The 26,223-nt window shown below is 36.1% G+C and overlaps 1 protein-coding gene across 2 annotated transcripts in view; it reads right to left on the reverse strand.

Moving 5' to 3' along the window:
- PDGFD (platelet derived growth factor D) overlaps positions 1–26,223 on the reverse strand; it is a 265,927-nt gene that overhangs the window by 19,681 nt on the left and 220,023 nt on the right. For both annotated transcript variants that reach the window (XM_062196942.1, XM_062196941.1), the window contains exons 4-5: positions 20,759–20,821; positions 16,076–16,274 (exon numbers count right to left, since the gene is read on the reverse strand). In XM_062196942.1, coding sequence (XP_062052926.1) covers positions 16,076–16,274; positions 20,759–20,821 — 262 coding nt within the window. The remainder of the gene's footprint in view (positions 1–16,075; positions 16,275–20,758; positions 20,822–26,223) is intronic.

Genomic DNA, 26,223 nt, shown 5'->3' on the forward strand with positions numbered 1-26,223 from the left:
TATATCTAAGATCCATTAGTTTAATTTAATTTCCATTATTTCACCCAGGTGTACAAAATGTTATATTACCTCTTTCCTCTTTTGCTGTCTTTCTGAATTTGAATTTTGCTTTTTCACAGATCTTAGACATCAGCTAAGTTTCGATTTCACATTGATAGTCTCCTTCCTCTGTCCTCAAAGGCTTCCCCTGGACATGCTGGTGCATGTGGGGCTCTGCACAGTGCACCTGCAAAACCTGTTCTTGTGCACTCCTGACTTCAGTCACAGCTGTGATAAGAAACCTGGGATACGGGAACTGGACAGGGGATTCAAATGTATATCCTTGTTCAGTTTCTAATATGTTAGGGTTTTCATGTGGGAGGAAGGGAAATCAGCCTGGTTTTTCTACCCCTGGCCATGAGATGACTAAGTACGGGTACTGTGGCAAGTTCTTCACTTACATGATTGCATAAAACCCTCATAAATGCTATGAGTTACAAACCATCATTACTATCAAAGCTGAGGAAATTGAGGCCTTGAAATGTGAAGGAAAATCTTGCCCACAGCTTCTCTTCTACTGAACTGCAAAGTTCTTGGAAGAAGAAGGTTAATGACTTTTATTCCTTCTCTCCTAGTTCTTTGTCCCTAGAGAAGGACCAAATGCAATTCACTTATGTTCATCTCTTATAAATCTGATGTCAGAAATTAGAAGCAAGGTGCAGATGAAGGAGATACAACAACATCATCTTTCTTTAGCAGGAATAGGTATTCAATAAATACTGCCTAAAAGAATCAAAGAAACCACTCATTTTTAAAAATTTAACTCCTCTTATAAGAGGGAGAAACAACATCAACAATCTTTTGGGGAATGCAGATGGTATCACCTCATGTGTTGAATGTTTGACTCTTATTTTAAGACTAACTTTGGTACGGTGAGAAGGTGTCAGGCTAGAATTCAGAAACTAAGGTTCTAAAACTAGCTCTACCAAGAATGGACCATGATGCACGAAGATAATGGATACAAAAAACCCATGGAATCTGGAAGCAGTGTCACTCAGGATACAGCATGGCATCATGACGGCTGGCTCTCAGATACATTTCTCAAGGTGCTGGCAACATGTTCACTGCCAATGATGAATGCATTACAATTTGTTATATAAAGGGCTAATCATCTGACTTTGAAGTTGCAACTCTAGATTGGCAATGCTTGACATGGAGACAGGAGGTGAGGGTAATATATGAATAACTGTAGCAACCAGGGGTTCCTGGCTTTTTCAAAGTTTATAAATTCCCTAAAAGCAGTTTGTTCAACTTTATGGATATGAAGACCTCACTGTGATTTTGATATTTGCTCTTCTAAGTAAGCATGCAATTGGGACAACTGTTTTCACATTTTAGTCCCATTTGTATGTATAAATAAATCTGGAAAAGAAAATTATTATCATGGAATACACTGATTTTTGTGACTCTATTTGTTGGTTTAACATCTATATAATGAAAACATTTACCACTCACATTCATAAAAATTAACCTTAATCACAGCAAAATGTCCCAATCAGACAATTCCTGATATTTGGATTTTAAAAACACTGTGAAATAATGAGTTAACAAATATTCACTGAGCACTGTCCAATACTGTGTGGGATTCCTTCACAAACTGACATCTCACTGAATTCCTCTAACAGACTTTCATCTCAGAAATTCTTGCTCATATTTGGTAGATGTGGAAACTGAAATGCAGAGGAGGTAAATGGCTCAACTAACATACTGCACATATAATGGACATTTGAAAAATATATGCTGGAAAGCCAATGAATGATTCAATGTATATCTGAGGAACACCAAGATATCTGGCATAAAGCAGCCAATGATGTCATAAGGCAATTCGCTGAACCCTAGGAACACAGGACCCAGGGGATGCATGAGCTATGTCTATGAAATGAAAAATATGAAAACTAGTTAGATGATTAAGAATCAAGGAGGTTTTTAAATGTCTCTCTCTCTCATGTATACAAGACCCTAAGGTTCTGAGTTTAAATGCCCTAAGCTTCCCATAGCTTGGGCTTTGCAGCCTACAAAGCCCTGTATTTGTCAAGGTTCTCTGCTTCCTGATAATCACAGACCCATTCTGAGTTCATTTATGTTGCAATGTAAATTGGCGATAATAGTACTTTCATGTCAAAAAGATTAATCAGATTGAATGAGTATAGAGTGGATAAAGCAGAGCTCCAACTCTGAGGTCTCTGTAGATATTTCCCAACTTACCGGCTTGGGGAGTAAAACAGTTCAATGATGTCAGGTTAAGAATAGAATCTCATAAAGTCAGAAGTGGCTGAGCTTCTGCAACAGGTCACCAATAAAGAAAGGAAGATTATTAAGTCTCTACTAATGAACAGAAGGCAATGGACATTTATGTTCAGTTTAGTTTTTACAGGACTTAACACCATCCTTTGCAAATAAAGACACTTAACCAGATATCTCAGTGCCAGCAATGCCTGCAGGAGTGTATGCTTTTGGAACAGTGCAGTATCACCTTAAGTTCACAGAGGTAGAGAGAAAAAGGATATGGTAATTGTTTTCTAGTGCTTCACAGAAAAATGGGCACAGTGAACATAAGGCACAAGCATGATCTTTAATAAGAGTAACTGTCGAGGAAAACACCTAAATTTGCCCAGACACTAGAAGGGACCTACGACTTTCCACTGCCAAATGGATTTTGCAATTGAAAGATATGTCTAGACTGAAGACATAACCCTGATGATGGTAGAAAGACTGGAATATCAACAATGATAGACAACCTCATCCAGGAAGAAAGAGGAGTGATCCTGGCACTAGGAGGAAAAACATCCAAAATGTCCTTGTTCCTCTGATGAGATTTTCTTCCACCACTTTCTGTGTGCATCCTTTTAGAAACAAGCAATACAATAAACAGAGGAAAGAACAAATGAATATCTGAGTTAAAAGACAAATTTTTGGAAAATTTTTAGTCATATAAAAAAAGAGTAAAAGAAAAAAATTAGAAAAATTAAAAATACTGATTTGTTTGAGATATATGGGATACTATCAAATGACCCAATATACAGGTCTTGGGAGTTCCTGAAGGTGAGGAAAGAGAGAACAGATTAGAATCCCTATTCAGTGAAATAATTACAGAAAACATCTCTAATTTGGAGAAAGAAAGGGACATCCAACACATGAGGCTCACAGAACTCCTTACAGACGTAACCAGAAAAGATCTTCACCACAACACATTGTAGTCAAACTTTCCACATAATACATAAAGAAAAGATTCTAAAGAGTGCATGAGAGAAATTCCAGATTACTTTCATAGGATTTCCAATGAGACTCACAGCTGACTTCTCATCAAAAACCTTAAAGGCTAGGAGAGAATACAGAACCATAGTCTAAGTCTTAAGAGAAAAAAACTGTCAACCTAGAATACTGTAACCTGCAAAGCTCTTATTTATGAATGAAGATGAAATAAAGAACTTCTATAACAAATAGAAATTGAAAGAAATTGTCAGCATTAATCCAGCCTTACAAAAGATGCTTAAGGATATACAACACACAGAAACAGAAAGATAGTCATCATAATGAGAGATTGTGAAGACAGAAAATTCCCCAGGAGAAGTACAAAGGAAATCCAAAGTAAACAATAGAAGCATTTATGGAAAAATGGCAGGGCCAAGTTGTTACTTACCAGTAGTAACACTGAATGAAAATGGCCTCAACTCCTCAGTTAAAAAACACAGAATGGCTCAATGTATTAAAAAGAAGACCCATCTATTTGCTGACTACCAGAAACACATCTCACCAGCAAAGATACAAGCAGACTGAAAGTGAAAGGATGGAAAAAGATATTCCATGCTAACAGAAAGCAAAGAAAGAGGAGGTATAGCCATCCTAACATCAGGCAAAATACACTTTAACACAAAAACTGTTAAAGAGACAAACAAGGGTACTATTTAATGATTAAGGTATCAATTCAACAGGAAGGTGTGACTAGAATACACACCCAATGTCAGGGCATCTGGCTATTTAAGATAAATGTTAATGGATCTAAAGGGAGACAGAGATTCTAATACAATAGTAATGGGCAGATCAACTAGACAGAAAATCAACAAAGAAACAACAGAGCTAATCTACAAAATGGACCAAATGGACCTAACTGATGTCTACAGAACTTTTCATCTTACAGTTGCAAAATACATTGTATTCATCATTGCATGGAACTTTCTCTAGGATACACCATATGGTAGGCCATAAAGCAAGTCTCAGAAAATTCAAAATAACCAAAATCATACCTTGCATCTTTTTTGACCACAGCAGAATTAAGTTGGAAATTAACAACTCAACAATCTCTGGAACATTTACAAACACATGGAGACTGAACGAATGAAGCATTGGTTATAGGAGAAATCAAAAAATTTCTGGAAATGAATGAAAATAACAATAAAACGTATCAAATCTTGTGGGATACAGCAAAAGTAACATTAAGAGCAATTTGTTCCTATATCAAAATATTTGAAAGGCACCAAATGACTATGTTATCAATGCATCTCAAAGACCTAGAAAAATAACAACAAACCAATCCCCAAATTATTAGGAGGGAAAAAAGGATTAAAATTAGAGAATATATAAACAAAATTAAAGCCAAATAAACAATAAAATGATCAATAAAATGAGGATCTAGTTTTGAAGAATAAACAAAATGGATACACCTTTGGCTCAACTAAGCAAAAAAGAGGGAGAAAACCCAAATCAATAGAAATAGAGATGAAAAAGGAAATGTAACAGCAGATACCACAGAAATAAATAGAATAATCAGGAATTACTACAAAGATCTATATGCCAACAAATTGGAAAATGTGGAACAAATGGATAGATTGCTAGACACATATAATCTACTAAGATTGAGTCATGAAGACACAGACAACCTAAACAGACCAATAACCAAGATCGAGATTGGTGAACATAGTGGCAAAAATCCTCATAAAATACTAGCTAATAAAATACAACAACACATCAGAAAGATCATTCACCCAGACCAAGTGGGATTTATTCCTGGTATGCCAAAATGGTTCAATGTCGATTCACAATCAATAAATGTGATACATTAAATTAACAAACTGAAGAATAAAATCATATGATTATCTCAATAGATATAGAGAAAGAATTTGATAAAATATCATATTCTTCCATGATGAAAACCTTAAGCAAACTTGGTACAGTGGGATCATTCCTCAACTCAATCAAGGTAATTTATGACAAACCCAGAGCCAGCTTCTTATTGAAGGGGGAAAAGTTGGAAACATTCCCACTAAGATCCTGAACCTGGCAAGGATGCCCAGCATCACCATTCCTATTCAATATAGTTCTGGAAGTTTTAGCCAGAGCCCTTAGGCAAGAAAAAAGGAATTAAAGTGAGACAAATTGGAAAGGAGGAAGTAAAACCAGAATAGCTACAGAAAAATCAAATACCCTGTAATAAATTTAACTAGGGGAGTCAAATATCTCTATGGTGAAAATTATAAAACATTAAAGAAAGAAATAGAAGAGTACACAAAAAATAGGAAAAAAAATCTTCTATGTTCATGGATTGGAAGAACTGATATCAAACTGTCCATACTACCAAGAGCAATTTACAAATTCAGTATGACCCCAATCAAAAAACAATGACATTCTTCTCAGATCTAAAAAAAAAAAAAATTCTAAACTTCATATGTAAACACAAGAGACCCTGAATAGCCAACAATCCAGTTAAGAAATGGGCAAAGGTCTTGAACAGACATTTTTCAAGAGAGAAAACCCAAATGGCCTACAGATACATGAAAAAATGCTCAGGATCACTAGCCATCAGGAAAATTTAAATGAAAACCACAATAACCACAATGAGGTTTCACCTTATCCCAGTTAAAATGGCTCTCATAAAGAAATTAAACAACAAATGCTAGTGAGGATGTGGGAGAAAAGGTGCCCTAATCAACTCTTGGTGGGAATGTAAATTGGTGCAGTCACTATGGAAGAAAGTATGGAGATATCTCAGGAGATATCTCAGAAAGCTGAAAATAGATCTACTATGCCTGGGATCTAGACATCCCACTCCCAGGATTTTACCCAAGGAAATGAAATCAGCATATGAAAGAGTTTTCTGTGCTTCCATGTTCACTGCAGATCAATTTGCAATAGCTAAGATGTGGAATCAACCCAGATTTCCATCAACTGATGAGTGGATAAAGAAATTATGGCTTCTGAAATTAGATAAGATCAGGTACACTATATACCTAAAGTTGCATTTATGATATGTATGAAGTTTATATTCCTTAAATAAAAGGTTTCTGGGAAAAAACAAAATTATGGCCTATATACTCTATAGAATACTACTCAGTATTAAAAAAAGTGAAATCTTGTCTTTTGAAACAAAATGGCTAAAACTAGAAACCATTGTATTAAGTGAAATAAGCAAGTCCCAAAAAGACAAATACCATATGTTTTCTCTCTTCTGTGGAAACTAATAGAGTATCTATCTAAAATGTAATGTATAGAAGTGAAATTGATGTTTGAGATTCAATGACTGTTTATAGCCCTTTCTCTACTCTTGAGGAACAGTGTTTTTATTTTGTTTTGTTTCCCCCCTACTATTTGTTGAACTCTTTACTTACTGTAGGCGTAATCTAATGAGTATAAAGGAAATTAAAAACAAACCTTTGTAAAAATTAAGAGTGGGAAGGCAGAGAGAGGAGGAAGAAAGGTAGGAGTAAGGGTGGGAAGGAGGTTAGGGTGGGAAGTATCACTATGTTCCTAAAGTTGTATACAGGAAATACATGAAGTTTCCATGCCTTTAATAAAATTAAAACAAAAACAAAAACAAAATCCCCAAAAGATAAACAACAATACGGCTTTTATTAATCCTTTCTGGCAAACTGAGTGAATGGGGAATCCAGATACTCACACATTGCATCGGTTATAAACAGTGGCTAAATCTAAAAAAATAAAGCTAAGCAGAGGAAACATTCACAGAGCAAAACATTGCCAGAAAGTTTCTGGGTAAACAGAATCATAGAAATGTTTAGGACTCGGCAATTATATTTTAAACTTTTAATGAGTGCACTGATTATAGATACTTAGATATGACAATATTTGGATATTATGTATGAGGCTCTCCAGATTTCTGATGATTATCTTAGAGCCTCACAGGGAAGACAGCAGAGGAGTTCACAGAAATATCTTGATTCTGTGCAGTTTTGCATGCAATTCAAGAAATAATAGTAGCTATCATTACTGAGGGCACACCAGATGTTGGATTTTCTGCTGTTATCTAATCCCAATAGAACTTAGCAAAATAGTTATGACTACAGCCATTTTGAAAAATGCAGAAAACAAAGGATCAAGGGCCTTCAGTGACTTCACTAAAAGCTACTGCTTTTAGGATTTGAATTAGAATTTTATCTTGTTTGCTAGATTGTAAAGCCCATGCCTTTCTCAGCAAAAATAAATAAATATAAGAATAAAAAATTCCTCTTTTGCACTATGAGAGGTCTTCAAAAGGCTCATGAAAAATGTGTATTATGAAAAACACCTATGCATGGATTTAAAAAAATTTTGGCCACTATAAAATTATTTTTGACTTTGATTTTACATGAACTTTTTGAAGTCCCCTCATATTTCTATCAGATTTATATAAACAATTTTAACATTGCTAAAAATTCTACTTGGTGCATACTACCTGGTACTAGATATTCACAGAATCTCATCCACCTTCAAAAACAGATATTAGGGGGATTGGTGCTATGGCATAGTTGACTAAACCTCCTCCTATGGTGCCAGCATTCCATTTGGGCACAGGTTTGTGTCCCAGCTGCTCCTCTTCCAATCTAGCTCTCTGCAATAGCGCGGGAAAGCAGCAGCAGATGGCCCAACCTCTTGGGCCCCTGAACCCGTGTGGGAGACCCCAAAGAAGCCCCTGACTCCTGGCGCTGGATCGCCTCAGCTTTGGCCATTGGCCATTTGGGGAATGAACCAGCAGATGGAAGACCTCTCTCTCTCTGTTTCTCCTACTCTCTGTCTGCAACTCTCTCTCTCAAATAAATATTTTTTTTAAAAGCAGATATTAGAAAAACATCCATTTTGATTTAGTGCACTCAGTATCTCTGTTCAATTTTCACAGAGGACTGATAACTCAAGACTGATAAATCACTTGTATGAGTCAAGGACTTTCTTCAAAATCTCAGAGAAGGTTGTAAGCACTCAGTTTCTTAAATACTTCTGAATACATCTTGAAATAATTTCCTATATTCTAAATACTTTCTGAAAAAGCAAAACTTGCATCCTATTGGCAAGCATGAAGTGGCATGATAGAGAAATAGCCGTATATGATCAATACATTTATCAAAAGTATTCTGACACAAGAATTTAGAAACAATTTAAATGTCTTGATGGGAAACATATTTATTTCTCAGTTTCGTACCAGTTTTTTAGCCTATAATTTCTAAATTAGCCAAATGTTTCAGATTTTAGAACAAAATGTCATGTAAAAACAACAGAATTGATATTTTATCTTTGGATACTGACTTGTAACTGTCCCAGAATAATAACATCTAGCTACTTAGAGTATATAAAATCAAGTATGTGAAATTCATCATCTGGAATTAATTTAATATCAAGGTATTTACAGCAATTGATATTAAAAGTCTGATTTTTTTAAAAGAGGAGTGCATGTAATTTTGGAATGTATAACTAAAAGGGCAATACTTGGGAAAAATAGATTTTTATTAATAGTGCAACTTTATTAATTTAAATGCCCTGAACTTTTATTACATTTTATTCTACTTAAAATTTTTATTTATTTGAAGGCAGTATGTAACAAATGCTGGTGAGTATGTAGAGAAAGTGGAATTCTTAAACACACATTGTGGGGATATAAATTAGTATAGCCGCTATAGAAAACAGCATGATATTTTCATAATAACACTACAATAAGAACAGCTATTGTGAATTGAGCTGCAATAAACATTAATGTGCAGACGGCTTTTTTATTTGCCAATTTCATTTCCTTTGGGTAAATTCCAAGGAGTGGGATGGCTGGGTTGTATGGTAGAGTTATATTCAGGTTTCTGAGGAATCTCCAGACTGACTTCCATAGTGGCTAAACCAGTTTGCATTCCTACCAACAGTGGGTTAGTGTCCCTTTCTCTCCACATCCTCTCCAGCATCTATTGTTGGTAGATTTCTGAATGTGAGCCATTCTAACCGGGTTGAGGTGAAACCTCATTGGGGTTTTGATTTGCATTTCCCTGAGTGCTAGTGATCTTGAACATTTTTTCATGTGTCTGTTGGCCATTTGGATTTCCTCTTTGAAAAAATATCTATTGAGGTCCTTGGCCCATCTCTTAAGTGGGTTGTTTGTTTTGAGGGTCAAATTGTTAAATCAACAACAGGAGTCACTGTGTACTTACGTCCCATGTGGGATCTGTCCTTAATGTGTTGTCCAATGTGAAGTAATGCTATAACTAGTACTGAAACAGTATTTTTACACTTTGTGTTTCTGTGTGGGTGCAAATTGATGAAATCTTTACTTAGTATATACTGAATCGATCTTCTGAATATAAAGATAATTGAAAATGAAAAAAATTTTGGTGTTAAATTGGAAATTGCATAGAAAATTAATCAATTTTTTAAAAAGTATCATGTAGGATCTCTGTCCTTAATGTGCTGTATATTGTGATTTAATGCTATAACTAGTACTCCAACAGTATTTTTCACTTTGTGTTGCTATGTGGGGGCAAACTGTTGAAATCTCTACTTAATATATACTAAACTGATCTTCTGTATATAAAGAGAATTGAAAATGAATCTTGATGTGAATGGAAGGGGAGAGGGGGCGGGAAAGGGGAGGGTTGCGGGTGGGAGGGAAGTTATGGGGGGGGCATTGTAATCCATAAGCTGTACTTTGGAAATTTATATTCATTAAATAAAAGTTTTTTTTTAAAAAAAGAAAAGCTACATGATCCAGTAATCCTACTGCTTGAAATAAATCCAAAAGTCATGAAATCATTGTTACCAAAGACATATCATTTCTTCATGTTTACTGAAGCACTGTACACAATAGACAAGATATGGAATCCATCAAAGTATTCATGATTAGGTGAATGCATATCGAGAATATCATGTATATATTCACCACAGAATGCTATTCAGTCCTCAAAGAATGAAATTGTGTCATTTGCAGCAAAATCGATAAAACTAGAAGGTATCTTCTTGAGTGAAATAATCCAGACACAGCAAGAAAAATGTTATATGTTCTCTTTTATAAGTGGAAGCTAAAACAAAACAAAGAAACAAAAAGGTTCAATCTGAACACAAAATGTTGAGAACACTGATTCATAGGAATTGGAGAGGGGGATAGAGGCAGTTTTCATAATGGTTACCAAATCAGTGTAAGATTGAAAGAATAAGATCTTAGTACTACACAGCATAATGGAGAAATTTTATATTCTACAATACTTAGTAGATATGTTATGACCAAAAAGAAGAAGAAAGCTCCAACCTTCCAAGTATAAAGCAGTGTCACAGGCAGGGAAATGCTGATTGCCCTAATTTGATCAGTGTACACTGTATATTAACATATCACACTGTAGTCCATAAGTATGTACAATTATTGATAGTAAAAATATTTTTAAAACAGTGTTACCAGAAACGGATGAATAGGTATTATCTAAATCTAGGATGTATAGCCTAAAAGATATACTGTACAGAGCCACTGAAATTGACATGCAAAAATTATGTGTAGTATCTCAACTACAGATGGTCCCTTGTTACATTCCACTTACAATTTTTTTTTTAATTTTTCAATGGTGTGAAAGCAACACTTATTCAATAGAAATTGTACTTCACATTTTTAATTTTGATCTTTTCCCATTCCAATACTCTTCTTGTGACGCTGGGCAGCTGCTACAAGCAATGAGTCCCAGTCAGCTGTGATCACAGGGGAAACAACCAGCACTCTGCAGTGTTGTGAAGATGGCATGTTTGGTAGGATAGAGGTAGTAGTCCAATGATAATGTGACAATGGTAATTTCAACCTATGACAGATATTTTTAGGACACACACCTTCATAAATTATGGAGCACCTATAGCTGCAAATTTTGTACCATTTGATGACACTAGTATCTTAAATTTCTCAATGAGTAAATTTCAGAAATATAATTATTTTGAAACTTGGGTGGGGGGCGATTAGGGTTTCAAATATTATTTGATTTGTCAAAGATTATTCATTAATTCATTCAACAAAACCTTATTTTGTGATGATACAGTATATTAGAGTTTGATACAACAATAAATAAACATTTACTATTTTTTAAAAAAAAAGACACACAGAGAGAAAATAAGTGACAGAGAGACAGAGATCTCCTACCCACTGTTTCACTCCCCAGATAACAGCAGTAGCCCAGGCTGGGCCAGGCTGAAGCTGGGAACTGGAAATTCAGTGTGGATCTCCCATGTGGGTGGCAGAGGTTCAACTACTTGGGCCATCACCTGCTTTATCCAAGGTGTGCATTGGCGGAAAGCTGAACTTGAACCTAGGCACTCCTATATGCGATATGGATGTCCCAAGACACATTGCTATGCCTAATGTCAGCTCCATTGTTCATATTCTAATCGCATTTAAATGATGAAAACAGGCTTTTTGCCTTGCCATTATGTGTTGGATTTTTCCTTGGTTAACACATTACAGTTCTGGAAACTCATGTTCTCCTCAAATAAGAAAAAAAAAAAAAAAGATTTTACTTACTTTGTTAATCTCACAAATCATCTCTTAATGTCCAGTCTAATAGAGCTTGGGGCTGATCATTTCTTAATTTAGAAAGGTTAAGTTTATGCTATAAACTTTAATAAATATACACTGTTCCTAACTTCATAGATAATATCTTTTAAATGAATTCTAAATTAGTTTTAACTGAACTGCAGTGGTCATGTAATAATTTAGGTGGTAATTATGTAGCCTATAGAAGGTACAGCCTTGTAATTTTACCTAATTTTGGACACATTTGCATATATATCAGAGAAAAGTTAATAAAATGAACTGAAAACTTTTTTTTTAACTTTTGAGCATCTTCGACATTGAAAGAAGGCTAAAATTATAGGTAAAAATTAGGTTTGGAACTATATTATCTATGGATTTTGATTACATATGCCACCCCTTTCTCCATTACCCCCTAGGAAACAGACAGTTGGATATATTAACTTGTTAAATTATCTTCAGTCCAGAAGCTTTCACTGACAAGGCTGAGCTTATCTCTTACTCGTGGATTTTTTTAGAAAAAAAGACTTCATGCATCAAACTCCTCCTCGTTTCAACACTGCTATCTGCCTCCCTTTTCTCTTTTTCTCTCTTCTCCCCAAACTTTCATGTGATTCTTGCTGTCCATTTCCAGGTCTTCTTGAAGAGAACTAAAACCTCACTATCACTGTCTACCACATATAAAGTGGAAGCAAAACATAATATTTAATTTTAAAATATTAACTATTGCTGTTTTATCACATAGTACTCCACCCAGAATGTTTATGTTTATGTCTATAAAACTGTTTTGCGTATTTACATTCAAATGTTATCTTAGAATCTTAGAATCCTGCACTTCAGAGTCATAAAACAATGATACTTGCTATCTGTCTAGGAAAATCAAAAGAACGGATTCTCAATTAAAGTTCAAAAATGACAAGCATGTTTCTATACCGCATCATTAAGAAATTATGACACTGATGAAAGAAGACTTTTTTTGGAGGTCCTAGGAAGTTAATGTTTTATTTAATACCTATGGGCTTCCATTATCTTTTCCTGTTTTGATTTTTATTCACTGCTCCCTTCCTCATATATCAGGATGCAAGCCCTGCATTTGTGGTCTTAAATTCTAAAAGCAGCTGAAATATTAAGGCAGACTTTCCTTGCTTTTGTGACACGTACAGGTGGTTCAGCATTCTTGGAACAACAAACAAGGAAATCAGTGCATTTATACAAATGCAAAGACAGTGTTGACTTGGCAGGGGAAATGAAATGGAACAAATATGTCTTAGGGCCACTTTAAACAAGGGATTAAGAAATGGAACCTAAGCCAATAGGGGAGAGAACTGATGTTTACTCTGTCACAAACATCAAGCAGTACCTTGTCTCCAATGCTCTTACAAGGTTATTTTAGTAACCAAAGGCATTCTTAATAAACCTACACTCCTGTCTGTGGGGTGAGTTTCTTTAGAAATATACTGATGCCAGATTATTAATTTCTTTAATTTCACAAATATTAATCACACATCTAAAAGTGTGTGTGGGACACTGCCAAGTGCTAGAGTTACAGCATGAACAATCTCTAAAATAGTGATTCTCAACCCTGGCTGCTTCTAAGGACTGATTTCAGAGGAGTCACACAATTACATGAAGACCCCTGCCCACCCCCAGAGATCCTGCATCAATATGTCTGCTGGGGTCCTGACAACTGTAATTTTCTACATTCTCCCAGTATTTTTTGAAAACTCAGCCAGAGTTGAGACCCATAGGAGGTCCTGAAATCTCATATCTCCTTTGAGAAAACACAAAGGAACAATAACAATACAAGGGTACTTGGAAAATGTCCTAAAAATAATTTCAGTTTGGCACAAATTTTTTTTGGAATCTATGCATAATAGGGGTCTTTAAAATGGCATGAAAATGCATTTTATAAAGAAATTGTTCATTGATTTAAAACATGTTCTACATCAAAATGAAGTTACCTGTTCATCCAAGTCTCCATGGACTTTTTGAAGCATACTCTTGTAGTAGGACAGACTGTGCTGTGATGTTCCAAGCAGTCCTAACTTTGCTTAAGGGAGGGATGCATTTCAGGTAAATAAAGGACAAGGAGTGCTGATCAAGGATGTGTACAAGCATATTTCAGATTTCTAAGTAGCTGCGGCTGACCAACCATTCCTGAACAACTAAAAGTACCAGAGATCTAGATGGCACACCAACAGTTCCTCAGAGGTACTCTTAGTATACATACTTTGCCAGTGAGTAAACTGAAACAGAGCGCGGCAGTCACTTGTTGAAAGGTCACAAAACTTGTAACGGTAAGGTTAGGATTTGAATCCAGGCAGCTCGCCTCCATGTCAACATAATTTGTGAGGCAACAAAATAATAGATCTAGGTATTTTAAAATTATAATATATCCAGAAAAGAGGTATTAAGAAGAGCCACGCCTTGAATAGCTGTGGTGGTTAAGGTTTTTGAAAACAGTTGATTTCAGCATTAAGTGGGGAAGAGGACCATCAGTACACACAGGTTGGGAGTAGAGCCATTGGTGGTAGAGTAGAGGTTATGATTACAAAGGAATGAGGCCCAAGTGCACTAGACAGGGTCTAGAACAAAGGACAGAGTCATTATTAGAGGAGCTAAGAAGGCCACTCTTAGGATCATTGGTTACTATCCTCAACCTGTCTTTTATGACCTTGTCTAAATATGATCAGAGTCGGGGAACTTGGAAGGCTTCCATAGCCTTGGCAACTCATGACGACAGCCTAGGGTGGTTACTGGCGCCATAAACTAGAGTGTCAATTTGTTGGGTCAACAACAGGAGCCACTGTGCGCTTGCTCCTGATGTGGGATCTCTGTCCTTAATGTACTGTACATTTTGATTTAATGCTATAACTAGTACTCAAACAGTATGTTTCACTTTGTGTTTCTATGTGGGTGCAAACTGTTGAAGTATTTATACTAAATTGATCTTCTGTATATAAATAGAATTGAAAATGAATCTTGATGTGAATGGAAGGGGAGAGGGGGCGGGAGAGGGGAGGGTTGCGGGTGGGAGGGAAATTATGGGAAGGGGAAGCCATTGTAATCCATAAGCTGTATACTGGAAATTTATATTCATTAAATAAAAGTTAAAAAAAAATAAAAAAAAAAAAAAAGAAAACAGTTGATTTCATTGCTTGTATGTCTAATGCTGTTTTTAATACTTCTGGGGTTTTTGAAACATGTGAATATTTTACTTCAAGTTGGTATAGTAGAGATCACAAAGCTGAAATGTCTTAACTCTTCACATTGATTCTTTGGCTTGAGTCTGGTCTGAGCCCTGGGGAACCTCAGAATGAGAGTTCTGCTGACCTGCACATGGCATATCTCTATAACATCAGGGCCACCAGAAGCTCCCTTGTCACCCCTTAGCTGTCTGTTTTAAGTATAAGATTTAGGACCTAAGCCATTTAAGCAGAAGGCATAGGCAGAGATAATGAATTGGTCATTTTGGCCTAATGTTCTAATTTATTATGCTAAAGCAGCCCAGGTTCTCATTATTTAGAATTTGGGTATCACAAAGTGTAAGAAACAAGCCATATCTCAGCTAAACACCTTCACGTCAGTGATGCGATGCCTGACAAGACAGGTAGTGAGAATATTAATGGTGACAAAAATCATCAAATGAAGCAAGAATAGTGATGATAAATTATAGTTTTATTCAGTAAGAGGTGATTACATGTTATTTGTCTATTAATTAGAGACGTTATGAATTCAAATAAACTGTTTCATTCCAAGAGCCTATCACTCAGATGTATGACTAGGATACTAATAATTTAGGAGTTCTATTAAATATTATGTTTTCCTCATGACTGTCTGCTTCTTTCTCCATCATTAATAATTTCCTGAAAATTCCAGTTGAACATGTGCTCTCAAATACCTCCAAACTACCCCAGCCAGGCTTACTCCTTTCTCCCTGGGATCATATATCTCCAAAGTACATGAGCCTTTGGCAAATTGTTCACCTCCATGGACTTGTCTTGCCTCCTGTATAAAATTCAGGATAATAATGGATCAGAACTGGTCCAGATGATTTTATAAGGTCTCTTCTGGCTCCAAAGTACGACAGCTTTTTGATTGGTTCAAGCCTTGCTTAATACCATACACATAACATAGTTTGGGCAAAACTATGAAATTTGAAAATTCTTTAATAATGGATTGAAAATAATCATCTGATTTTAGTGAATTATATAGACCACATTGCTAATCCTTACTTATTATTACCACTAACACCCCTATTTGCTTTTGAAAAATCCCTAATTTTTTGTTTCTTACCTTTTGACTTGCGATCATGGTATGACCTGCCTCGATAATGAGGGGTGTCCAAATACAAATTCTCAAGATCTTCTTGCCATGACTCTGGATTGAAATGTTTAAGCAGATCTTCCACAGTATCAAATTCTGCAATGGTTTTATCCAAAGCATCCGCAGTGAGAGTGGGATCCGTTACTGATGGATTGTGATAGGATACCCCCTAAGAATAACATACAGCTCATTGTACTCAGAAGTCCATTGCTATGTAATACAACAGTCATAGAACTTTATAGAAGGAATACAAACAGGCATCTGATAAGGTACCGCATATCTAAATATAATGGGAGAATCATTTAGTATTGTCTAGCCATATCCTTAAGTAGGAGCGATTTATTTGTAACATATAGTCATTCACTTTTTTTGCAAACCAAAGTCAGAGAGAGCAAAAAATTTCCAGTTCATTTGAACTGTAATGATTTGAAAAATGCATAGGTTAGATGGAAATAGCAAAATTAAGTCATCCAGTTTTCTGGATCAAAGTCCCAAATTAGCCATGCAAACAAATAATGGTGAGAATTAAAATTACAAACTCCTTTCAAGCAAGACTTGACATTTCATTCCATAACTCCATGTTTAGCCTTGAGGTTCCCCCTTTACAGGTCACCTAGCATTGCAGATGCTGTGTGAACAGTGTTTGAATCCATTCTGGAAACATTCTGACAATATTTGGCACCGTAACCATCCTACTTACTGAAAACAGGATAATAAGCCATGAAACTGGCTATCTCAACTTAAGGGTAGAAGATTCACATGGGAAGTATATTTTAGAAAATGAAAGCTGTAGTTTGATAGTGATCCAAGTTGCCATCAAAATAGTCTCAAAATATACTCTTTAAATGAGGAACACAACATCATTGAAAGTCTGAAAGGGATTATGTGTTTTGTGGAATGAATCCTTGCACAAGGTTTCCAAGTATTTATTTCTCTAACCCTTGTACAATCTAGAGGTAAATGAGCCATGAGTAAAACATCTCTGTAAAAATTCATGACCCATTAACAACCAAATAGAGAGCATATAGCCTCAAATGATTTCTAAATGTTTTGAAAGAAACTACCAAATAAGTAAAGATCCCCTAAGGGCAAATATCTCCTATCACTAAGGGAAAGTGGAAATTAATGAAAAGTTGTTCTCTTGAAACTTAACTGCAGTATCCTATTGAGAAATAATATGATCTCTAGAGTCACAGACAGCAAAGCCTACAACTCAGATACTTACTCCTAGGCACCATTTTCTCTCTTTAACCATCGAATGCCTAAAGATCAAGAATTGTTTAGATGACCACTTGCTCTCAGAAGAATGGTCTGTCTTTAGCAAAACCAAGGTGGGTAAAGTCAGTACTCTACCACTGGTATAACTTGGGAGCAGTTTTCTTTTCTTTTAAAAAAAGGTTTATTTATTTATTTGAAAGGCAGAGTTACAGAGAGAGAGGGAGGGTGAGAGGAGAGAGAGATTGATCTTCCATCTGCTGGTTCACTGCCCACATAGCCACAATGGCCAGGCTGAAGCCAGGAGTCAGCAGCTTCTTATGAGTCTCCCACATGCGTGGCAGGGGCCCAGGTACTTCAGACATCTTTTGTAGCTCTACCAGGCCATTATCAGGAAGTCCGATCAGAAGTGGAGCAGCAGGGACATGAACTGGTGCCCATACAGGGTGTTGGCATCAAAGGCAGTGGCTTAATCCACTATGCCACAATGCTCGCCCCAGGAGCAGTTATCAAATATGTCTTATAAGGTAAAGGAAGTTGAGGAAGAAAGGGGTTGGAGAGTAGGGTGGAGACATGAGTACAACCAGGTCTTATTTTTTTCTCTTCCTTCCCTTAGAGAAAGCACATATCTAATCTTCTGTCAGCTCTGTCAAAGTAAGCAGACACCTCGTCTTGGACAGAACTTTTTCTGTCATGCTACTTTCAACATCTGCTTACGAGCCCATGTTAGATTCTGCACAGGTAGATCCAAGCAATGCCAATCATTTATCTGGAGGCACTGTCTTTTTCATATATTACTGAAGAGATGAGGGATTTATTGAAAGTTCAAGCCAAGTTGAAGATACATCTCAGTCATCTCATCGATGTGGTAGGCTCTCATCTAAGTACATCCCATTTGCTCTTCTGATTTTGATAGGCCAGTTTTTTAAATGTATGTGTGTGTGTGTGCACAGATGTGCAAATGCATCTGACACGAGCAGGACTCTCACGGAAGCACTTTATTTCTATCTTTCACATCTTGTTTGGTGTCACATGACAGCAGTGGATAAAACCTCTAATTCAGTGCTGTAATTCCAAATCCCCATTCAGTTTGTATCATCTTGGATAATCTATAGTCTATTTGACTCATAGTTATCAGATGACTTACAATTAGCCTTGCATTGCAACACTATGGGTCTAAGATTAAAAGAAAAATCAAAATTAGTTGACTAAGTTAAGAGCATGGCAGCATATGAATTAAAATGAAAATCAATTGAAATTAAAATGTTTCTTTCTTTGCTGAAATAAAAGCAGGAGTATTAACCATGATATTCCCACACAATTGAAAGCTTCTTGGTCATGAGGACTTTTCTGGGGAGGATCTTAACAGTGTCCAGGGTGTACTGGTACCAGATACCTCTTCAAGAGCTCTTGGGGGCTCTTTGTTGCTAAGGTAGAGGGGGAAATTGACTCTCTAAACAGTAGGCTGAAGAGCAAATTCCAACCATAGGTTAAATGTGAAATTGTCTTTAGCCATGAACTTTACTGCTGCTTGCAATTGATAGAAACAACGTTGATGGTTAAGAACATATTTTTGAGTTATTAGGTGACCTAATAAACCACAAGAATTTTCTTGTCTTTGAAGTAAACAATTGAAAAATATTTTCACAAGAAAGAACTAACTGGCTGTACCTCCTGCTGATACACTATAAATCTGACCTCAGGTGGCTTTTGTTACATATTTATAAAAAAATCCATTCTAAAGTTAACTAAATTACTTTTAAATGGTAATAATTTGTGATAAAAATGCTTCAAAAACTGTAAACTGCTTTCAAATAAATAAAGTGTATTTGTTTGGTAGTTAACGTTAGGCCCAATGGGCTTTGATCTTAGAAGGTTCTTGAAAAACCAAATGTGAGAAATACAAGTAGGTTGCTAGAAGGGTAAGCAGTATCTCAACTAATAACTCAAATCAGAGGAGTCTCCAGATCTCTCCAGATAGTCGCAGAGTTGGAGAACCTTTTTCTACCAAGAGCCATTTGGACATTTAAAACATCATGTGTGGGCCACACAAAATAATCAACTTAAAATTTAGTCTGCTACAGATTTATTGAATTTCAAGTGCCATCTGTCTTGGCAGGGCCAGATCAACTGATTCTGTGGGCCTTCCATGGTGTGACACTCCCCAACCATGAAGGGAACAGACGATCCCTTTATTCGAAAGACCTGGATTGCTTTTAATCAGCAAAAGGGTCTTGTAAAAAGGCTTGTAATTCTGCATTTGGAGAAAGGATGATGATACAGCCCTGAACTGTCATGCATAAGGCACTTGAGGGGCCAGAAGCTCCCGAGACACCTAGTCCAGGTTGCAAAAGTCTACACTGAGTTGTCATCATCAGGCGGCTGGCTGTTCCCCCCGCCTGCTGAGCCTGAGCACCTCCTCCTCGGGATGCTTTTATTTAGATGCCCACACAACTGACAATGAAGCCCTTCCCCAGACCAGGCTCAGAACATGCATTCTACCCTGCCAAAAGTAAGCAAAACTCTCTTAACATGATGTTGCAGCCCTCACTCATCACTCAGTGTTCTAGTTCAGCAGCCACTCCTGGTAAATGAAATGACCCCAGAATCTATAGCTGAGGAAACTCCAACATATGAGAAAATGAAAAAGTATCCCCCACAGAACGAAAGAGAGCACATCACTTTTGGGGAAAAAAATCAACTCTGACTGAGCCACACAAACCCCTTTGAGAACCATGGACCAGCTTTTCCCATCTCCCAAGCTTTTTGTGAACAAGTGCATTTATTATCTCATATTTTATTGCTACATAAGAACTACATGGAGGATTGGTGAAAACAAGGTCTGCTGCTTCTGTGCCAAGTAGATAAGGAGATGGTATACTGTGAAATGACTAAATTTGGAGAAGAAACTTGGGGCAGCAGTCATTACAGCTTCAGAACGAGTTGTTTCAAGCCAAGTTAAATAGAATACTGTACAAACCTGATTTGCATTTAAGCTATCTTACTGTAAACACTGAGATTTTTTTCCAACTCTGAAAAGACCCTTGAAATTTCAAAGGTTAACAGCTTCCCCTAGACTATTCAGAGAGCAATTCTGAAATTGCCCACTTGAGCCTGGGCTGTGGATACTCTTTGGTCCACTTGATATGTTTGGACAGTCTTTTTGTCCAGCGTTCTGCGTTGAAGCTGACACGTATTGAAGTCATTGTCTATTCCTGAGTTTCTACAATAAGATACTGGACATTCCTGGAAATGTCTCCAAGAGGAAGAAAGGTTGTCAGAGGTAAGCCATTTTATAATGAAACGGAGGAACACATCCTGCTTGAGATCGGGCTTTTGGGGAGCCAAAGGTCCTTAATGCAACTCAAGTCCTTCTGGGGTTGATCTTAGCCATTCTATCAGTTTCTTTCACTGGCTACAGAATAATAAATGACTTACTGAGATAGAGCTTGTGACTGATTCCCAGTTGGTCTCTGAGGCTGCTGCAGGCTGGAAATCTTCCTAGAAGGCAAAGAAACATCCATATGACTCAGTTAAACCTCTCTTCAATTCATTATGTGCAGTTTAAACATCTCAACCTTCTGAATCTTCTTCCAACTAAGTGACAACAGACATAGGGCTACATTCCTGCTGGGCAGGTCATCATTTGTCTCAAGCAGCTCTCCTCAAGAACTTTTCTGATTAAACACACGGAAAGCTATGTTAACATTTTACTGTAAGTACTGGTCAAATGCATACAGGCAGAAGTTCAAATGTTAACTCTTCTATCTACTGGCTGTGTGAGCTTAGCTGACCTATTTAACCTCTCCAAGCATTCCCTTCCTAATCTGTAAAACGATGGTAGAGACTACTTAAATTACACACTTACCTGAATGAAATAATAGTGAAATTACAAATGGTATTAAATTAGTCACTTAATAAGGAGTAATGATAATGACTATCACTATAGATGTTCATTTGGTTTAAACTAAGTATTATGTTCAGTCTTACCTGCTGAGTTAGTCACCAATATTGGTGATCAGTCCAAACATAAATTCATTTCCAAAGGGTTGTTGCTGATTCTACCAACAAATGTGAAGAAAAAAAGGCAGAGGGAAGAACATGTGGGGGTGACAACGTAAAATCCACTTGAGGAGAGAAGGGAGAGAACAGTCCTGAGAAAGCTACCTCTGAGAAGCCGGAAAGGATTTACGGTCTCAATGTGCCTCAAAGAGAAATATCTCTTAAAAGGTACATTTATCTCCCCTTTGTATGTGACTTTCAGGTTAATTACCTCAGAATCAGTAAGCTTAGAACACATAATGTAAAGGAAGGCCAACTCTGCCATCTTCACATGTCGCAGATAGATGGCTTCTTGACTCTGCTGTGATAAATCCCCCTGGTGAATTTCTCCCAGCCTGACAAGGCAGTCAGAAATGTATTGAGGTGATGCTGAGAGCTATTCAGCCGCTCAAGCCTGACAGTTTATTGACCCGAGTATACATACTGACTGAGAGCTAAGTATCAAGTCGAAATTTAATTAACATTTTGAAGACTAGAAGTGCATTTGTCAATTGTTCTTGATGAGACTGGTTACACATAAATGTAACGAAAATTTTAGCCATTTCCAAAAAGAGTACTGAGTCAGTTGAGGAGCTCAAAGAATGAACTTACACTTAAAATTGGCAAGCTGTCACTATTCTAATCTTAAGAACAGGAGAGATAGTAAAGAAACAGAAAACGTGGTCTCTGTACTCTTCAAAACAGAATACTCTTCCAAGAAAAGGACACTGAATTCCCACAGCAGAAAAATGTTTGAAAACAATGAAGGTTGGCATGTAAAGGAGTCTTCATAATCAAGTGAAAAGATAAGGTAGGACCAAATCGGTGGTTTCTCCAGGCCTTGATGAAACTATTGGTGGGAAGACATGTGCCAAATGAGATAATGACCCAAGCAATGTTCAGATCACACAATTTTTGCTTTTTACTTATGCAATATTTTTCACCACATAGTATGTAATGTTTTCTAAAATGAGGGTAGCATCATGAGGAAGCTTGAAAGTAGCCCCATCCTCAAGGAATTCAAAGTGCAAACATATAACAGGTGCAATAAACTCAAAAATTGCTCTGATACCTCTAATCAGCTTACCATGAAGTAAACCTGAAAACAGAGTGCCTCTGAAAAACTTAACATGGGAAGATGATTTTTTATTGAACTCTTGAAAGATAAGTAAATGTTTATTGCAAGGTATTAGTATAGAGGACTCAAAGGAAACGAAATGCTTAGTGAGTGGAAATTATGCAGGAAATGGTACAAGTTGTTGGGGAAAGTCAATGAGTCATGTTTAGGGTGCTGGTATAATATACAGGTAGAGATGTCCAAGAAGAAGTTTTCTACATGGAAATGGACCTCATCAGAGGCACCTGAATGTGAACTATAGATTTGGACATTATAACACAAAAATGCAATTAAGGAAAATAATGCAGTATATTGATCATGTGTTGTACTCATAAGAGGGACAATTTTGAAATCTTGGAACTAGAAATAATTTTAGGATTATCTAGTCTAATCTCTCCATTTTAACAATTAGAAAATTTGTTCTCAGAGAGTGAAGTGATGGGGCCTGTGCAATGTAACTATACTATGTCAAAGCGAGGACCATCAGAGCTATTTCTTAAGTGGAAATTGTGCAGTAATTTTTTGCTAATGGCTTGTATAATGTTTACCTGGGGGAAAAAGATGGAACAGTGTCCAAAAGGGGGAGTTAACAACCTCAGGAAAGGCATAAAGCAGAATATTGGTAGATCGTTCTATGAGGACATTCTCTTAGGTGTTAGTTATTTAAATCTGATACCCATACCCGCTAAGTTCTGTGATTATACATTTTTTCTTCCATAGATACATAGTAATTTTTTTATTAAGCTTTTAAAGTATAAAGGGCTTCTCATTTACAAGCACCTAGATGAATGTTACACAAAGAACTTCTAACTTTCTCACTGGGCTACAGTAGGAAGCCAGTTAGAAACTTTAATAGGAACAAACAATAAAGAATTTCATTTTCTTAGATAAAATATAACTTCATCTTCTCCTAGCAACATGAACAATTAGACATTTAAGAGAAACCAACTTTCTTTTATGATACTTAAATGTTTGCTGTTGTTTATAGATGAGATATTTAAAATGAACTCATAAAAGAACAATATCCCTTATAAAAATAAAACACTGACCCTCCAAAGTTTTGGTCCAGAAGGGGAGATCTCAGCATAGGGAGGACCATGATAATTTCACCAATTAGAGACTTCAAATGTTTTTTTTTTTTTAAATAGCTAAGTATGCATTGTTTGTTGGCTCATATGAGAAAAGTGTTATAGACTAGAAAGCTAGGCAGCTTTGTAAGGAAAAATGGAATTCAAAAATTTTTCATGATATAATGTGCATTTTCCAAGACCTTTCTTACATTCTGGATATGATTATTTCTCATCTCTTCTGTCATAACCACCGCCATCTAAGATACTAACAAGTCTCTCAACTGCATATGAACTTTTTTCCTCGAGTCCACATTCTGTGTAGCAGTCAGTTGTCAATCCAGTCACTTCTGTTATTTGCTTAAAACCCTCCAAAAGGAGATATGATCCCTATTTATCTCTATGACCTTATCTTATGGTGTTACTCTCTGATTCATACTCTGATTTCCACCAGCTCCATTTCTGCTACACTGACCTTCTTAGAGTCTTTCACATAAACCTCCTAGCTTCTTCTCCCCTTGGGTTTAATATGATGGTATTCCCTCTGTCCAGATGCACTTTCCAGAACTGTCCCAGCAGCTGCTCCTCATCATTTAGTCCTTAAGTATCAGATCTCTAACAAAACTTCCTGTGCACTTTATTTACAATACTCTTACGTATCACCTCTATCTACTTCATCACTCTATCTAGTTAACTGGATATCTAGTTAACTAGAATATTTTAAAGTAATTTTCTGAAATGATTCTGTTTTATGTTGAACATCTCTTTTCCAACCAGAAAGTGTGCTTCAGAATGGTAGGGACCTTTTTAATTTGCTATTTCATGTTTCTCAATGAATTTTCGACACACATCCATTTTTTCTAGCTCCCGGTAGAAACTTAGGAATGATCAATAGTTTATAACCACAGTTCCTTCTGATTAGTTGGTATCCATGTCATCCTTTTGTTATATAGTTTTAATATCACCTTGGGTAGACTCTTTCTCTAAGCCCCACCTCATGAAGACAAACTAATTTTTCATGGGTGCTCTTAGGATTCCATTACTTTCAGGAAAGCTAAAACAGAACAAACAGTGAATAATAATTTAAAATGTCCAAAAAACCAGCCCAGCTTACAAAGAACATATTTTCATCTTTCGATATAAAAAAGCTCTCATATGTGCTTTAAAAGACTTGTCCTATTCTTCTGAGAAGAAATAACTCTGTTAGCTCCAGGAAGTTAGTGCACATTCGGTTCTTGATTTCCTTACCTCCTGCTCCTAAACTGTAACATCTTCCATCCTAAAATAAAGGAGCTGATATCTTTGTTACTTTGTTGCATCAGTTCACAAAGGGAATCTTTGCACTTTGCTGCTCTTGGTGACTTACTATACATCTGAGGTCATCTGGGGTGTCCAAGGAAGCTCTTTGAAGCTCAGTAAGTACAATGAATCATCCAACACACACCGAAAAATCACCAGGGTCAGAACCAGAATCTAATCACTAATTGTGTATTTCTTAGTCATATGCCCTTTCCAACCCAGCAAATACTGTCATATACCATTCTATAATTATAGGCATCTTCATCTGCATTGTCTTAATCTAATCAGAATTAAGATGTCATTAAAACATATTAATACATATATTAAACTCAGGTTCATGATTATATTTTGGCAGTGAAATTCATTACTTGACATTTTGAAATAAAATTCACTCCCTCACTTTATGCATTTTAGTATTTGGAAAAGTTTTGAAAACATAGATATGATTCTTAGATCTTCCCTTTTAAATAGCTTAGTATACATAATTTGTTGGCTCATATGAGAAAAGTGTTATAGACTAGAAAGGCTAGGTAGCTATGTAAGAATAAACTCTTAAAAACCTGAAAATACAGATAAACTATTTATATAAGGGCAGTGTGGGTGAGATATTTCTAAGCATGAATGCTGAAGTCAGATAACACAAAAATTGGCACACTACATATACAAAATGTTGTATAAATGCCAATGAAATCAAAATTAAAAATTTAAAGCACAATGACAATCCAGTAAAGACACTTGTAACAGACATAGCAGATAAACAGCATTCTTAAGATGAAATTAACTAGTATAAATCAAAATGTTATAAGCATGTTCCATATCATACCATTGTTCAAGAAAAATGTACAGTTATATGACTGAAGTAAGACTGAATATATATTCACAAAATATTGATATTGGTTAGCACTGAGTGATATATTATTTATATTTTCTTACTTTTGCTTATTTATATGCTCTAAAGTTTTTATAATAATTATTTGGCATTAATAATAAAATGGTAAATTTCCAAAATAATAATGGAAAAGAAAAAGTAGATTGGGGTGAGGATGATCATTTTCCCATAAAGCCTTATTGTTACAACATTATATTATTTATTGACCATTTTTAGTTATGTATAGTCTGGTGGAAAATAAAAATAGTATATAAATGCTACTCATCAATTATAAATTTGAAAATTGTCCAAAGACAAAGAGACTTCTAGAATGATCATATCTGACCCCACCTAAAACATGGCTAATGCAGTGCAAACTTCTAATGTTTTCAAAAGCAATCATGAAAATACTCATCTAGTATTCAGCTCAGGGTCAGACAAGCATTTGTCAGACTGTTTGAGAATGATTATCCCCAGGCTGAAAGGAAATATAGCTGGATATGAAATAACC

Source organism: Lepus europaeus, chromosome 7 (genome assembly GCF_033115175.1).
Source record: "Lepus europaeus isolate LE1 chromosome 7, mLepTim1.pri, whole genome shotgun sequence".
Taxonomy (NCBI): domain Eukaryota; kingdom Metazoa; phylum Chordata; class Mammalia; order Lagomorpha; family Leporidae; genus Lepus; species Lepus europaeus.